General features: G+C 40.5%; 1 protein-coding gene across 1 annotated transcript in view; it reads right to left on the reverse strand.

Annotated features, from left to right (window-relative positions):
• Positions 1–17,871, reverse strand: part of si:dkey-43k4.5 (potassium voltage-gated channel subfamily S member 1) — a 34,314-nt gene that overhangs the window by 13,165 nt on the left and 3,278 nt on the right. Inside the window, exon 2 of the mRNA XM_028812038.2 lies at positions 13,979–14,974. Coding sequence (XP_028667871.1) covers positions 13,979–14,944 — 966 coding nt within the window. The 5' untranslated portion in view covers positions 14,945–14,974. The remainder of the gene's footprint in view (positions 1–13,978; positions 14,975–17,871) is intronic.

Raw genomic sequence — 17,871 nt, forward strand, 5'->3', positions numbered from 1 at the left:
GTGCTATCGATTTAATTTTAAATTGATAAGTTTTCCACTTTTGCCCCTCAATCTACATCAATCTAACCAATAATAAGTAATTAAAACTTTCCAGAAAAGACTGCATATTTATTAAAACTAAATCACTGAAGTCCCTCATTCTTATAAGTATTCAGACCCTTGGCTGTGGCTTTCTAAGTTGTGGCTAGGTGGATCCTGTTTGCTTTAATTCTACTTGACGTGTTTAGAACTTGATTGGAGTCCACCTCTGGCAAACTGAATTGATTGGATGTCATTTAGAAAGGCACACACCTGTGGATTTAAGGTCCACAACTCACAGTGAATATCAGCACAAAAACCAACCATGAAGTCCAAGGATCATTCTGTAGACCTCTGTTATCAAGTCATGGTGAGGCATAAATCAGGACTGCAGTATAAAACTACTTCTAAAGCTTTGATGGTTTCCAGGAACACCGTGACCTCAATAATTATGAAATGGAAGATGCTTGGAAGCATCAGGACTCTTCCTAGACTTGGCTGTCCAGAAAAACTGAGTAACCAGGCAAGAAGAGACTTTGTCAGGAAGGAAGGTGATCAAGAAGGCAATGGTCAATCAAACAGAACTTCATATGTCCTTTCTCTGCTAAGATGGGGAAGTTGCTGGAGGGATATCCATCTCAGCAGCACTCCATCAAACAGGTTTTTATGGTACAGTGAATAAACAGAGTTCACGCTTGAGTAAAGACAGCTTTATGGACACTGGCAGTATGAGGCAAAAGATTCTTTCTCCTGATGAGACAAAGATTGAACTCTTTGGGCTGAACTTCAGGCACTATCTTAGGTGAGGACCAGGCGCTCCTCATCACCTGCCTAATACCATCCCTATAGTGAAGTATGGTGGTGACAGTTTCATGCTAGGGGGTTCTTCTCAGCAGTAGGAACAGGGAGACTGGTCAGAATTGAGAGAAGGACAAATACAGCTAAATACAGAGAGGTCCTTGAAGTCCAGTAGTGCAGACTGGGGTGACAGTTCACCTTTCAGCTGAACAACAACCTGAGGCCTACAAACAAGACAAGGCTGAAGTAGCTTTGGGACAAGTCTCTGAATGTCTTTGAGTGGCCTAGACAAAGCCCTATTGAACATCTGAAGATGGCAGTTTACAGACACTTCCAGTTCCGTCTAATGGAGCTTGAGGGGATCTGCCAGGAAGAATGAGATAAACTGCCCAAATCCAGGTGTGCAGAGCATGTAAAGACTTACCCAAAAAGACTCAAAACTGTAATTGCTGCAATAGAGGCTTCTACAAAGTGCTGAATAAAGGGTCTGAATACTTATATAAATAAGAGCGTTCAGTTTTTGATTTTCAATAAACGTTTTCACTTTGTGATTATGGGTAGACTGATGGGCAAAAATGGCAAATTTATCCATTTAAAATGAAATCTACAAAACAGAATAAAGGGTGCAGAGAGTAAAGGGGTCTGAGTACTTTCCGAATGCACTGTAACGTAGCACACCCAGTTTGTTGTTAAGTGAGTTATGAGACCTAAAGAAAATGGAAATCACGTCTCTTCTTAACTGAGATTTCCCTTTATTTCCTGCGACTGCTTGACTAAAACGTTTCCTCTCCAAGCAGCGTGTTATGGTGGCTGAGGACCCTGGACTTTTAAACCCTCTAGGCTGCTGGTTTAGTCCCACTTCTAACTCACTCTGTGCCACTCAGTAAGTCATTTACTGTGCGTGTGCCCCAATTATGGCATATCAATGTACGCTGTCTACCTCTACTTATGAAAACAGTAGGAATTGCTACAAACCGGCACTATATGAAAGTGTTTTGCTTGTTTAAAACAGAGAATGCCAATCACTACCTTCCTTCTTTTACTCCTTATGTATATTCAAGTTTTCACCTTCCAGATTAACTCAGCACTGTCTCTGTTTCTCTCTGGGGATGGTGCTTTATTGTCTATATAAAATAGCAGTAATCGCAGCAGTCAAGCTGATTAATGTATTACTTTTATGTGGCGACTGAAAGACTCTAATTTACTTTAGTGGGAAAATCTCTGTCACCCATAAAGCTCTAAGCAAAGATACTGTCATGTTGTCTGCAGGGGTATTTTTATTATTGTGCTGCATCTTGCAGTATATCATGGAACTATTTTAAGGTTAAATCGATCCAGCTTTTAAGAGATTAAGATCATTTATCTCAAAATGATATCAATCCTGGGTTTGTCCTGTAGTGTGTATCAAGCTGGGTACACACAGGAATGCAAAGCTGCCTTGCTGAGATGACGAGACACAGACCTGCCGCACTGAATGCTCAATGAATAGCTACACCCTTCTCCAGCTGCACACTGCTCTATTAACAGACCGGTGCCTGAATCATCGAGTGCCTGCCTAACTACACGTACATTCAAACACACAGATTTGCCCTGAAATGATTCTAAAGATTGCTGATTGATATTCATTTTTCTAGAAAGTATTTTTTTGTCCATTTGTCAAGTTTGGACACTTAAGACAACTCTTGTTTGGCAGCTGTGCTTCAATTTTGTTATTGTAGTATTATTTCTTCTTTTTGGATGTATAATTTTAGTTTGTTTTTTACGTCAAGGATTATATTCTTATAACTACCATATATACCATATATCTTCTAGTAGTGGCCGGCTCTTATTGACGCCCGTTTCCAATAAACGCCGGGTTTGAAGAGATGTCGCGACAAATAGACGCCGGTCTCCAATAGTAGCCGGTCTCCTTTAAGCGCCGGTCTGTAGTAAACGCCGATCTCCAATGACCCACCGCCTTTTCCGTACGCTAATCCTCTTTTCATACCACCTGGGCTACCGCCCTCCTGCAGTGAATCATACGGTAAGTACCTTTTCGTGTCAAAAATGTTTTGTCGTTGGATGCTATCGAAGAAAGGAGAAAGTGAAAACGAAATTTTTTTGTGTACATTTTGCCCTTTCGTCTCCACGTCAATCATAACCCCACAGGGAGGGCAGAGGTCGGTGGAAGGGGCGGGAAGAACATGAAAATGCCATCTTTGACAAGTTAATCCTCACCTTTGACCAGGGAAGAAGGGGTTGTATTGGCTGTTGTTGCCTACATTTTGTGGCAGTAAATACGGTACCATACCGTATTTTACTGCCAAATGAACCCCGTTTACCCATCACCATTCCATCTGCGAGGCGAATAATAGCCAGTCTCCAACAACCGCCAGTCTCTTTTAAATGCCGGGCCGTCCAAATAATTTTTTGAATAAATGCCGGGGCTACTATTGGAAGATATACTGTACTCGCGTTTAAGGTCTCCTGCGGATAAGTAAGGGCTTGACTTTACTATATAATTTCTGGTATTTTATAATGTCAGTCATATACAGGTGCTGGTCATAAAATTAGAATATCATGACAAAGTTGATTTATTTCAGTAATTCCATTCAAAAAGTGAAACTTGCATATTAGATTCATTCATTACACACAGACTGATGTATTTCAAATGTTTATTTCTTTTAATGTTGATGATTATAACTGACAACTAATGAAAGTCCCAAATTCAGTATCTCGGAAAATTAGAATATCAATTAAGACCAATGTAAAAAAAGGATTTTTAGAAATGTTGGCCAACTGAAAGGTATGAACATGAAAAGTATGAGCATGTACAGCACTCAATATTTAGTTGGGGCTCCTCTGGCCTGGATTACTGCAGCAATGCGGCGTGGCATGGAGTCGATCAGTCTGTGGCACTGCTCAGGTGTTATGAGAGCCCATGTTGCTCTGATAGTGGCCTTCAGCTCTTCTGAATTGTTGGGTCTGGCGTATTGCATCTTCCTCTTCACAATACCCCATAGATTTTCTATCGGGTTAAGGTCAGGCGAGTTTTCTGGCCAATCAAGAACAGGGATACCATGGTCCTTAAACCAGGTACTGGTAGCTTTGGCACTGTGTGCAGGTGCCAGGTCCTGCTGGAAAATGAAATCTGCATCTCCATAAAGTTCATCAGCAGCATGAAGTGCTCTAAAACTTCCTGGTAGATGGCTGCGTTGACCTTGGACCTCAGAAAACACAATGGACCAACACCAGCAGATGACATGGCACCCCAAACCATCACTGACTGTGGAAACTTTACACTGGACCTCACGCAACGTGGTTTCTGTGTCTTTCCTCTCTTCCTCCAGACTCTGGGACCTTGATTTCCAAAGGAAATGCAAAATTTACTTTCATCAGAGAACATAACTTTGGACCACTCAGCAGCATCCAGTCCTTTTTGTCTTTAGCCCAGATGAGACGCTTCTGATGCTGTCTCTTGTTCAGGAGTGGCTTGACACAAGGAATGTGACAGCTGAAACCCATGTCTTGCATATGTCTGTGCGTGGTGGTTCTTGAAGCACTGACTCCAGCTGCAGTCCACTCTTTGTGAATCTCCCCCACATTTTTGAATGGGTTTTGTTTCACAATCCTCTCCAGGGTGCGGTTATCCCTATTGCTTGTACACTTTTTTCTACCACATCTTGTCCTTCCCTTTGCCTCTCTATTAATGTGCTTGGACACAGAGCTCTGTGAACAGCCAGCCTCTTTAGTAATGACCTTTTGTGTCTTGTCCTCCTTGTGCAAGGTGTCAATGGTCGTCTTTTGGACAACTGTCAAGTCAGCAGTCTTCCCCATGATTGTGTAGCCTACAGAACTCGACTGAGAGACCATTTAAAGGCTTTTGCAGGTGTTTTGAGTTAATTAGCTGATTAGAGTGTGGCACCAGGTGTCTTCAATATTCAACCTTTTCACAATATTCTAATTTTCCGAGATACTGAATTTGGGACTTTCATTAGTTGTCAGTTATAATCATCAACATTAAAAAAAATAAACATTTGAAATACATCAGTCTGTGTGTGATGAATGAATCTAATATACAAGTTTCACTTTTTGAATGGAATTACTGAAATAAATCAACTTTGTCATGATATTCTAATTTTATGACCAGCACCTGTAAGTCGAATGCAGTAAACTCACGCTATTGGTCCAAGAGATTATGATATGCTAACACCCCCCTGAGACAGTAACCACGGAGCACACGGCCTTTTGTTTCTACATATTGTGCCTACGTGACCACACGGTAATACCCAAACTATTCCCAAGCGACGTTTGCACTGTTTTGTGTTTTTCCTGTCTCACACCCTCATACACCTTTAGCATAAGAGCATCCCTTATCTACGATGGAGCGTTCGATCAGAACAAAATATGAAGCTGGTTTTAAATTTAAAGTCATTGAAGTGGCGAAAGAAATTGGTAACTGCGCTGCTGCAACAAAATTTGATGTGTCTGAGAAACTTGTGTGAGAAGGGTCGCATTTTTGAACGGGCGGGGGTCTAATTTTATGATCGATTTTTCGGGTTTCAAGACCCGACTTATATGCGAGTATATCCGGTAGTTTTTTTTGTTTCCACTTGAATTGAAAAGGATTTATTTTTTAACATCTTGCTTTCAGTATTTATGAGAGGATTCAAGTAATGTCATGCGATCACTTTGGTTGTGCTAGCGATGTCACGGGATTCGACAATATAAATATGGTGGCATTCGTCATTTTGCTCTGTACGTGTGCTATTACTATTGTATTCTATTGAGGATTACTGTGTTCTGTTCTGTGTATTGTATTGTATGTACCCCCTTTTTTTGACACCCACTGCATTCCCAACTTAAGGGGTCTCTCTCTGAATTGCCTTTCCAGAGGTTTCTTCCTTTTTTTTTTTCCTACAGTCATTTTTTTTAGGAGTTTTTTCTTGACTTCTTAGAGAGTCAAGCCTGGGGGGGCTATGAAAAGACAGGGCCTGTTAAATCCCACTGCGGCACTTCTTGTGTGATTTTGGGCTATACAAAATGATATTGTATTGTAATCGATTTTCTCACTATCCTACAGTGGATACACATATCGACTCTTTCAAAGGATTTAGTGTTACTTTGGTTTCTTTTCAAGTAGGTCCTACTGTTAGGTTTTAAACTACTTGATTTTTGCTTTGCCTTCTGGTTTTGAGTATTGATATTTTTTTCTTTACAGTTACAACTCTACCTGCATTTTTGACTACAATTCTGGTGCATTTTACATCTTCTAGTCTATTCTTCCTCACAATAATTCTTGAGTTTGCTAAACAGTTATTCTCAAAATATATAAGATACAGTTCTGTGCATTATAATACATTTGATAAAGTTGTCTACAGCACAAAGCACAATATGACCCCACAATTGTAAGTTTCTAAAGAGTGTCATGCACCTTCTGAGCTCCTCGGATGTATATCCGGATGTCCTCACAGGTGGCGCAGTGGTAGTGCTGCTGCTTTGCAGTAAGGAGACTGTGGAAGATTGTGGGTTCGCTTCCCGGTTCCTCCCTGTGTGGATAGCGCTTTGAGTACTGAGAAAAGCGCTATATAAATGTAATGAATTATTATTATTATTATATCATACCACCCTGGGAAGAGGGTTGGTGCTGTCGCTGACCTTGTCCTCTCCTTTCCCCTCCACAGCTCTGAGAAGACCCCCTGTGAGGGAAACTGACTCTGCTTCTTCCAGTCGGAGTGCTATAAAACTTGGGCTCCCCAGAAAGATCCATCCATCCATCTTCCAACCCGCTGAATCCGAACACAGGGTCACGGGGGTCTGCTGGAGCCAATCCCAGCCAACACTGGGCACAAGGCAGGAACCAATCCCAGGCAGGGTGCCAACCCCAGAAAGATGACTGAGCTAACTGCAAGATGGAGCTCCATTGTTTGTCAAAGTTGAGCACCAAGGACAGATAACTTTCACCCATCAAGGCAATTTTCTTATCATTTGAGACTCATTATTGAGGTTGTGCCATTGTGGGCTCTTTTGTTGAATTCTAACTTTTCATATTTCTGGTCTGTGCCATTCTCCCACTCGATGACAATAACTAGAAAGAGTGACGTGATACGCTTATCTACAAGGAGAGATGGACAAGGACAAAGTGGATATAGGCCATGATGCAGGCCCTGAAGTGCTTGGTGCCACAATTGCAGAAGGGGGTATATTCTACGTATGTCCTGCAGTGGCTCAAGTTCTAGCCCGACCTACAGAAAAGATTCCTTACATCCATTATACAAATAATAAACAGAGAAGAAAGAACTGAGATATTTAGCTTAATGTTGTGAAAATTGTGAAAAATGAACAGTAAAATGGATAAAAATAGTGTCCAAAATAAAATACATATTAACATCATACACTAAATAGAACAAACTAGTGGCGAGTGCAACAGATCAGAGCACCGTTACATTTTTGGAATAGATTTACAGATTCTGAGGACTGTAGAAGAAGAAAAAAAATATGTGAGTAGTTACTTGGAATTCCTGAAAGCTTAGACTTTGCAAATCAATCTAAATTCACGTTGGTATTCTTGAAAAAAATTCTAGGAGAGGCCATTAAGGAGAGCACGGAAATAGAAAGAGTGCATTGCTTAGCTTGTAAATGGTCTCCCAGGAATTTTAAAGTTCACGTTGACAAAGCTGAGTAAAAAAGAAAATGGATTATTCCAAGAAAAAGAACAGAAAGATTGATTTTGAGAATATTCAGATTTACATCTTCCTAGACTTTTCTGTGGTAACCACTGAAACAAGGCACCATTTGTGACCGTGAGTTTTCCACAGATATGGGTTTGGCATTGCCTGACACCCACAGTCATAATTTGTTCGGGAAAATGTATTAAAGACACTGAACAATGAGGATTTTGTGTCTTGGACATATCTGAGTGTATCATATAGATTTTGGTTTTCCTGTCACACACCCTTTTCTTGCATCACGTGGTTTTGGGATTTCCTCTCACATTTTAAGTATATATTTGGTTCTGTTTTACTTAAATCCACACAGTGCTTCTTTCTAGGAGGCACCACACAAGAAGTGAGATGGCAGAGGAGGGTACCAGTCTACGAGGCACACGCATTCACTCATCACGAGCCTTTTTAGTGTCGCCGATCGACACTAAAGGATGGGGGAGAAAACCGTGCGTTAGCTTTCTTGGCTATCTTAATACAATCAGCAGCTGGGCTGGGATTTGAACACATGCTCCAAATAAAATATATTGGGACATAACCACCTGCACTTTACCAGTGACTGTTATTTTGTTTATTGCTATGTAACAACAAATAGTTGTACAGCATCAGGATGTGAAAATCTATTAAATGGGTGTACTGTAGTGTGAATTAATGTACGAGTACAAACTGCGGTGCGGGTAGATTTGGGTACGACCTGCAGCAGGCACCAGTGGGTCCGGATTTCACTTTTAGTACCTGTGTAATGGGACGGATATATCTACCCAGCTAAGTGTCGGGCTTCAAGGTTACATCCACAGGTACAACTTGCCTGAGAAAGCACAAACATTTTTTTAAAGACTTCTCCACTATATTTTTAAAACCTAAATAAGGTATGGTCAAGGATTGGAGCAGAGAATGTCAAATGGACATACAGAGATAAGCACTGGAAACTAACTGCCATTAAGAAAATGTGTGAATAAGTTTTGCTAAAGTTTTGCAAAGTTCCAATGGTTATTAAGGCAATTTTAAAATAACACGCATTGTGTATATCAGGGGTCTCCAACTCTGATTCTGGAGCGCTACAGTGGCTGCAGGTTTTCATTTTCACCCTTTCCTTAATTAGTAACCAGTTTTTGTTATTAATTGACTTCTATTCTCTTCATTTGACTTGTCTTGTTTTTTAAGACGCGGTCCTCTGAATTGCTTCAGTTTTCAGTAAACGGCAACCAAACAAAAATGAGATGTGAGATGAGCTAAAAGATAACCAGCTAATTCGGGGCCTCAAACTCCAATTGATTTCACTCCAGCCAGTGTCTTAATCAGAAGCAGTTCTTATTCTTAATTAAATTCGTTATTTAATTCCATGGCTTGTTGTCGCTCTCATTCTTCAACAGCTGACATTTCCTCGTCTGCTGATTTTTCTTTTTTCTAAGAGCACCAGTGCAATGTGTTGGTGACCTGAGCATCTCCACATTACTGAGACCTTCACCCTTTTCAGATTTTGTATGATGGACACAGGGTGCTGGTCAGACGTTGGCTCATTTTGTATCTTATTATTGTTGAGCTGATAATTAAGGAAAAAAGAAACAAATAAGAGGTCTGCATCTTAAATAGCAATTCAATTAAAATGAAAGCAAAAGAAGTTAATTAACAGCAAAAACTGGCCATTAATTAAGAGAAGGGTTGAAGTGAAAAGCTACAGCCTCAGTAACCGTCCCAATCAGAGTTAGTCACCCCTGCTATCTCTGTAGTCCGCCCTGCTTTTGACATGGGTGGACATCATGATTACATGACATGAAAAGCAGTGGGTAAACTACTATATGGCCCAACGTATTCACTTCTGGCATCGACCATATACTTCTTTATAGTTTATCACACAGATTAGTTTTAAATTAGCCAAAATACAGTGCACATGAGAGTGAGCGCATTTCAAAAATGTATATAACATAATCACTGGTCTACAAAAAAATATTTTTTGTTTGCTTCTGGGAACTTCAGAGCATCTCTTAATTAAATTTTTTACACTGGTTTCATATATGAAATCGGAATTAAGCTAGCATGTCAGGTTTTTGAAATACACATCATTGACGTTTTGACACTTTTGAATATCAATATATCAACACGATATCTGGAATTTCGACTCTGTCACGCCAGAATTGTTTTGATGTGTTTATTCTGAAAACAAACCAGAAGACGATACCAGAGACACGTTAAAGCATATTTATGTCAATTTACCTCAATATAAAAGTGAGGTCAGCGTGCCCAAAAATGTTGGAGGCACTCGATTTTGCACTTGTACAGCACATCCGTCTCTCTTTACGAGAACCAACAGTAGTCACCCATCATGCTCGGAGTGAATTTTCCCCAATATCAGTTTTCCATCACCTTTATATCTTGATGAATCTTTCCCCATGCTTATTTCTGACATCGCTTAGATTTGGTGGAAAAAACTCGAGAAGAGAATGTAAAAAATGCGTCTTCAGTGACATTCTGGCTCCTGTAAGCTAATATATTTTCAGCATATTCTCCACAAGCTCAGTATAATTCTCTGCTCTGTGACTGTCAAGAAAATTCTGGACAACCTGCACGAATGAAGGTGCTGATTCCATGGGCTTCAGTTTCCTTTTGAACTCATCGTCAAGCATCGGTTCACGGATTTCAGGGCCAACAAAAACACCTTCCTTAATTTTCGCTTCACTTTTCTCGAGACCAAACGTATTTCATAAATGCTGAAACGCATCACCTTTACTGTCCAGTCACCCTAGTTGTCCAAGACCTGGAACATCATAACTAAAAAATGGGACGTGCTGGACGAAAACGGTTTTCAGATTTGGAGTCAGCATGTGAAATTTGTTAAAGTAAAGGTGAAAGAGTCCCAGTAGCAAAATGCTTGTTGACCAGTGTAGGGTTTATCTTCAAATCTGAAGTCAACTTATTTTGAATGACATCCTGCATTAACACTCTCTAATGGAGTGTGCACTCTGTAGTCTTATACCTGTTTATGTCTCTTTGCTTTGGATACACTGTATTGGCAATTTTCTTTTGGAATTGCCTTTATAGGCACCATACGCCTTTTGTGCTCTTTGGAGCTTCACAGTATTATGAAAGAGCATTTTTGTTAAAAATCTTTTATTTTACAAAGATTCTTCAAGGTTCTTTTTGTGTCTAGATGGTTGATGGGAGGTCCCCCTGTCTAGTGGGCATTTTTGGAAATGCTTTTGGGATTCTTTAGTGCTTGGGACTCCTAATCCCACAATAATATCTTATGAACAGAATAAAACCTGCTTTCATCAAATGTAGACTGAAATTGAAAGTGTTATCATTGTTTGTGTCTGGCTTGAAAAGAGACGGATGTAACCCAAACCTGCAGTGTTACTGTGAAGGGATATTTTATCTGCCTTTGCTCCAGTTGTAAAAAAAAATGTTAAAAACTGAACTGTGCACGTAACATGCTGTAGGATGTTTGTTCAAAGTGAAAGAAACTATAAAAAATAGTTTCTTGTTACTTTAATACTAACAAGTCAATTCTGAAGAACAACCACTGCAGAAAGGCCAGACAGGTTGAAAAATTGATCATTTTTTTTAGCTGGAGGATAAAAGAGAAATTGTTTTGTTCAGTACAAAAACTACTGCGCTAATAGGGAAAGTTCATCTTGTTGATATGTGAGTTCAATAATACCATAATGCATTTTAAAATGTGTTGCTTAGATTTGAATTCATTTGTAGTTTACTCCAAAATGCTTGTTTTTGCAGATACCTAAAATAAGCTAAATATTTCACAAATCTAGTGTTTTGACAGCAGCAAACTCAATTACATGTCTTAATTTGATGTATATACTTCTTCCGATGGCTGTTTGTAAATTCACATGCAAAGTTCAAGAATAGTGACACAAAATATAATTTTGTTTTCCATGAACACCAATACAGTAGCTTAGTTAAAATCAACACCAGCAAGACCTTAGACTACCTTTACTCTACAAGGTGCACAACTTGCAAAAGTCTTTCTCAACCTGCTTATTCTGAAGAATACCACAAATATATTTTTGTTTTCACAGGGTAATCCTCAAGTTGTTTTCTTAAAAGACTTTTTTTTTCTATATGAGAGCTAACCAAAATATACGAGGTGAGAAACAAAAATAACCGGACTGGGCTTGGGGCTTTCCTGGAAAACCGTCTGGAGGTGGTCCAGATGTGAATCATAGAACTATATCGCCTCCTACACGCCCTCTCAAACCACCAACCGGCTAGGTACTGTATATCCTGTGAATAGCACAGTCAGTATTTGCACAACAATCGCTACATGAGTTGCCATGTCGGGTGAAAAAATTGAACAGCGAATTAATGTCACATTTCTCACGAATGTTCTCTTTTTCCGTAAAGCAGTATTTGACTGACAAAAACATTCCTGTCCTCGATCATCCTCCCTATTCAGCCGATTTAGCTCCCTGTGATTTTTACTTGTTCGTGAAAATCAAAAGTGACCTGAAGGGAACACATTTTTCTTCAATGAATGAAGTGAAGAGCCTCAAGCAAGTAGACTTCCAGCACTGTTTCAATCAATGGAAGATACGTATGGAGCGGTGTAGAGATCAGGAGGGGGAGTATATAGAAGGTGACAATGTTTAGAAAGCTGTAATTCATCAATAAATATTTTTTTTTTACCAATCTGGTTATTTTTGTGTCTCACCTCGTAAAGTAATGTCTGATGTCCTAAATTTGACTTATTTGAGACTATAATTACCTTTGATAAATGTCTCCAACCACAAGTCAAGTCAAGTCAAGTTGGGGAGCATTCACTGGTACAGTGCATTGCTGCACCCACTACACAACGAAACAAGTCGGGATCCCAGTTGGCAACCCCCCAGGCGGACATGCGGTCCAGTCCCACCCTCCGGAAGTGACCCTCTATCTGACGCAGCCAGGTGTTACGTGGGTGACCCTTTAGCCTGGTCCAGCCACTCGGGTCCTCAACAATGAGGATCACCCTCTGGGAAACGAGCCACATGGCCATAGTGCCGTAACTAATGCTCCCTCACAATGCAGGTAATGTGCCTCATTCGGGACTCCATGAGCAACCGCTCATTCGACACAAAGTCAAACCAACGGTACCCAAGGATTTTCCGGATATACACAGTACCAAAGGAGTCCAGTCTTTGTCTCAGGTCACTGGATAGCATCCAGTGTCCATATAGCAAGACAGGAAGCACCAGGACTCTAAAGACTTGGCCCTTCGTCCTTTTGCATAGATATTAGAAGCGCCACACACCCCTTTCCAGCGACCTCATCACCCCCTATGCTCTCCCAATCCACCTACTGACTTCACAGGAAGAGTCACCAGAGACATTAATGTCACTGCCAAGGTAAGTAAACCTCTCGACAAGGTCGACACTCTCTCCGCAAACAGACACACTGCTGATGGATGTGCCCAAGAGGTCATTAAAGGCCTGGATCTTGGTTTTTATCCAGGACACTCGCAAGCCCAGACACTAAGACTCCTCGCTCAGTCTCTCGAGCGCCCCGATCAGAGCCTCCATTGACTCCACGAAGATCACAGCATCGTCAGCAAAGTCAAGATCCGTGAATCATTCTTCACCAACAGATGCCCCACAGCCGATGGACCCCATGATCTTGCCCAACACCCAGTCCATATAAGCATTGAACAGAGTAGGAGCAGAACACACCCCTGACGAACCCCAGAATCAACTGGGAAAAACGCAGAGGTCCTGCCTCCACTCTGCACAGCACTCACAGTACCAGTGTACAGGCCGGCCATGATATCCAGCAACCTTGAGGAGATCCCGCGAACCCTCAGGATGTCTCACAGGGCAGCTCGATCAACAGAGTCGAATGCTTTACAAAAACTGACAAAGGCTGCAAAGAAACTCTCCTGACGTTCGCTTTTGCGCTCCATGAGAACCCTCAGTACTAGGATGCAGTCCAACCACAATCTGTAAGAAATGAGATTTTTTGCACCAAAGTGTAAGCCACATTATTCACCATTATGAGGCCTGTGATCATAACAACTAATATCACGCTCAAAAAATAATAAAAGGGCTAAATGTTTTACTCTCGTATCATTAAATCTAAAGAAAGATGTCTACTGCATTCCGACATGAAACTCCTTACAGTTATTTAAAATGATCTGATACAATTTTTCAAACACTAGGTTCAGAGAATAATGATATGAACTTTGATGGCTGTAATCAGAATAATGTCTCGCTTCCAGGAACCAAACAAAATTCAATCTGAAGTGATTAGGAAGTGATGTCTCTGCACTCTGCCTCTCTGATTATGCTAGGTTAGCTATTTTTAAATTACCAAGCATCACTCTATTGTTTTCTCCTTGACAGGTTGTTCCTAAAAAGAATTATTACATGATGAAATTTGCAGAACCAAACACCTTAGAAATAGGATTAAAGAAAGAAAACACCTGGACTAAAATTAGTGGAATCCCCAGCACCAATGCACATGATTTATGTTACCTTTAAAGTTGCCCCCAGTGACCTCAGACCAGTTGAATGCCTTGCCAGTTTCAGCACTCGAAATATCCTCATCAGTCGCAAGACCTGAACAAGTTTTCCTAAGTTCCCCAGCTCTGAGTCACTCCCCACTGTCATGTCAAACAGCAGTGTGAAGTAAATAGGAAGCACAGATACAATATCAATGATGTTAAGTGGGTGTAGAAAGAACTTTTTCGTGTTAGGTGCCAGAAGCATGCGAGCAAAAACTTCAAAGGTAAACCAGCAAATGCAAAAATACTCCAGGATCTGTAACGTGGGGTCTTCCTGCACCTTACCATCCTCATCAAGTATCTGATACTCTGGGATGCTATTGATGCACATAGTTGTGATGGACGTGATCACCACACTAATGGACAAAAAACTGAAGAGCTTGCTGGGAATAGAGTAGCCAGGATTCTCCAGGGTTAACCAAAGTCGTTTGCGAACATTCCCACAGCGTACATCATGGAAGTGCTGCATGTCCTTATTCAAGTCAGAAATTTCATCCACAGAGGTGTCAATACTACTGACATCACTCTCCTCATCCCAGCTCTTGTGATGATCCTCTAGCTTTCGGTCATGATATCGGTAACTACAGCATGTGTCAAGGAAGAATTCGTTAATCCCCCAGTATTCAATCTCTTGGCAGAATGAGAAGACACAGAGGTCCTCCACAATGTGAAGTTTCCCAGTCTGGTAAAAGTGCAGCACATACGGAAACAGACCGGGGTTCCTGTCAAAGTAAAACTCCTTCTCTGTAACATCATAGTCATCACAGATCTGAAGGATGGATTCCTCCGAATCACAAGACAGTAGCCGGCCAAGTCGGGTGTCAGGAAACTTTTTCAGAGTACTGGAGCAGAGGCTTCTCTTGAGGCCACCTACATTAATGTTGAGGACATCCTCCTCAGAACTTGAATCCCAGTCATGGAACGTCTCACTGACCATTGCTGTCTATGTAAATCTGGCCTTTTCTGCCTGAAAAAACAAAGAATTACAGCAGAATCATAGAATATAAAGAAATACCAAATAGAGGGTAAAATGGAGGTGCCGTGCTTCGTTCTGCGGCCTTACAGCCGTAGGAGACTCAATTAGAATACCCAGCCTTGCGTTAGAGTGATACTCTGCATTTAAAATGCTCTGACAATCGACAAAAAGTGAACTAGCCTGTTTTAGTGTGCAAGAGAATTAACAGGAAAAGGACAATTTTGTTCAAATTGACTCAGAATCCAGAAATCCTTTGAAATCTGCCTATCAATTTGAATAGTAATGGCATACAAATAAAGCAAGATGTTATGTACATCAAGAGATATCTTCTGCTCAACACACCCCAATCCCATCTGCCCCATAACTCCCTCCATCTCTGACAGCTTCCAGAGGTGGATAGCTAGTGGTTCAGTAGCCATTGCAAAAAGCATTTGCGACAGAGGACACCTTTCTCAGGCTCCTTGACCAGAATAGAGCAACCCAAATAGACATCCACACTTAATGGTGACAAAGGCTCCTTCTACATCCAGAAACAGCAGGACCTATAATATCCAGATTATGTAGGAGAATATACTACATTAAACGAGCTGTGAAGACTGGATGCTTAGTGTCTGTCTTTCTCTAGGCATTTTGGTTTTCTTTCCTTATCCCAAAAATGTACCGGTCAGGCTGCCCTAGTGTGAGAGTGAATATGCTCAGTGATGGTTTGGTAGCCAGGATAAGTTATTTCCTTGTGCACAGTGCTGTTAAGACAGACTCCATCCACCCCTACCCTAAACTGAATTAAGCTGATTCAGAAAATGCTTGAATAAGTGGTCCAAAAAATAAGTCTAGAAAGAAATTCTTCTACAAATGAGACACAAAACACCCATATTATTATTATTATTGTTATTATTATTATTGTTATTATTATTACTACTACAAAGGACATAGATCTTTTTCATTTTAATTATCACTCTACTTTATTTGTTGCCTCATAACTTCAAAACCAAACAAAGTGGAAACAGTGTGCATTACTAACAATTATGGCGAATGTGTGGATGTGGGGCTAGGCTTTTATCATCTTTTAATAATGACTTCATTAAATTCAATCAGAGTGCACTTTTCTGACTGGAGCGCCTTGCAAGAGCTTTTTTAAGAACTCCATTTAAAGCAATTCATTTTCTAGTTGTGTGACAGCCTGATTGTACTTTTTAATTCCTGTGTTAGCATGTTCCTTGAAGAAAGATTACCAGATAAAAGCAAGGAACACTGATTGTTTAGACCACTGGATGTTGTGCTCCTACTAGTTTACCAAGGTGTTGAGATGTTTTTGTTGTGCATATGGTCCTGTCTTATCTGTTCAATTAATTTAACTTTCTCCATTAACCAAATTAAAGTTGCACAGTGATTATGAATGATTCTCAGTAAGATAAATAGAAATACGAGCCACATTCATTTAGACAGGTCACTGTGCCCAGGTCTGCAGAGTTGCGGTGACCAGCCTTGTTCCTAGAGAGCCACAGTGGTTCCATAGAATTTTAAATTAGAAAGCAATTCTTGTGGTTAATACAGCATGCCATTCCTGAAATTGTTTGTGCTTCTCTGAAGGTCTTTACCAGAAAATAAATGAACCATGGTGTATTACAATCAGTCAGTACTTCAACATTCTTCCCCCTAAAGGTGCTGCACAGTGGTGCACTTATTAATCTTATTGCCTCCCAGCTCCTAGGATTTGGGTTCAAACTCTGGGCCAGTACCTCTCTAAGGAATTTCCTTGGGTTTTCTTGGTATTCTAGTTTTTCCCAACTCACAAACATGCACATTTAAGAATAATGGGTAGCTCAATATAATTGAGTATGCGTGCACACAACAAGCTCTTCAATTTTCCATAACTATATAAGAAACATCACCTGGATGCATTGGGACACATCATCTGTGATGTATCCTGAGGTCATCAGACGTTTCGGGTCTCGCCACATCATACACTCTCGCTCTGGCGACCCAGCCGGGGTTGATCAATCCCTAAGTTGCGTCCCAGTAGCGATCCACGGATCACCCCTCTTTACTTAAAGCCACCTTGAGACTTTTTCTGCGGCTTCACTTGTGGATTTAATGGCTCTCTTTTTGCCCGCTCCTGTAACACTCTGAATCTGGAAAATTATTTTTTCCTGCATTAAAGATCTACTTTATGAGGAACAAATGTTATAAAGTTCGATAATTATTTGTGATTGCCTACTTGTTAAAAATAATACCACCCACCCATTTTCAAAACTAAGTTAATCTAATTCAGGGTCATGTGGAAGGAAGGCGGCAACCAGTTAAAATTCTTAACAAAATGAGTGAAAAACTTTCTGAAAGTGAACAGAAACCTTTGCAGTAATAAAGCCTCTTTCTGTATTTCAAAGTCTAGTAAAAGCGAGTCTGTGATTCATTTCAGAGACTGCAGTCTGAGAGCTGAAGTGAGCAATCTATCTAATAAGATGAGAAGTTTGATTAGCAACAAGTATTGACTTGGAAGTAAAAATTTGGTTACGACAAAAGCCTGCGGCCACTGTGCTTATCTGCAGCGTACGATAGCCATCCCTGCTCTCGAGGACGACTACTGCATTAAAGTAATATGACCTTTACAAGGAGCTTCCATTAAAGAGAGCGGGTGAGTCATCAGCCTCTGCTCAAAAACATCCCAAACCGAAAAAGCTGTCTGCTGTCATGGTAAATATAAATATTTCGATTTGTTTTGCATGTTTACAAGTACATTTATTTTTTAATTAAATATCAGTGTTTTTTAAGTCTTATAAGTAGATAGGGTGGCATGGTGGTTAGTCCCTCATTGTTCTAGCAGATGAATTTGAGCTATGGCACTAACACAGATTGAAAATAAAAATAGCAACTGCTATGTTACAGCT

The sequence above is a fragment of the Erpetoichthys calabaricus genome, chromosome 10 (assembly GCF_900747795.2).
Source record: "Erpetoichthys calabaricus chromosome 10, fErpCal1.3, whole genome shotgun sequence".
Lineage (NCBI taxonomy): Eukaryota > Metazoa > Chordata > Cladistia > Polypteriformes > Polypteridae > Erpetoichthys > Erpetoichthys calabaricus.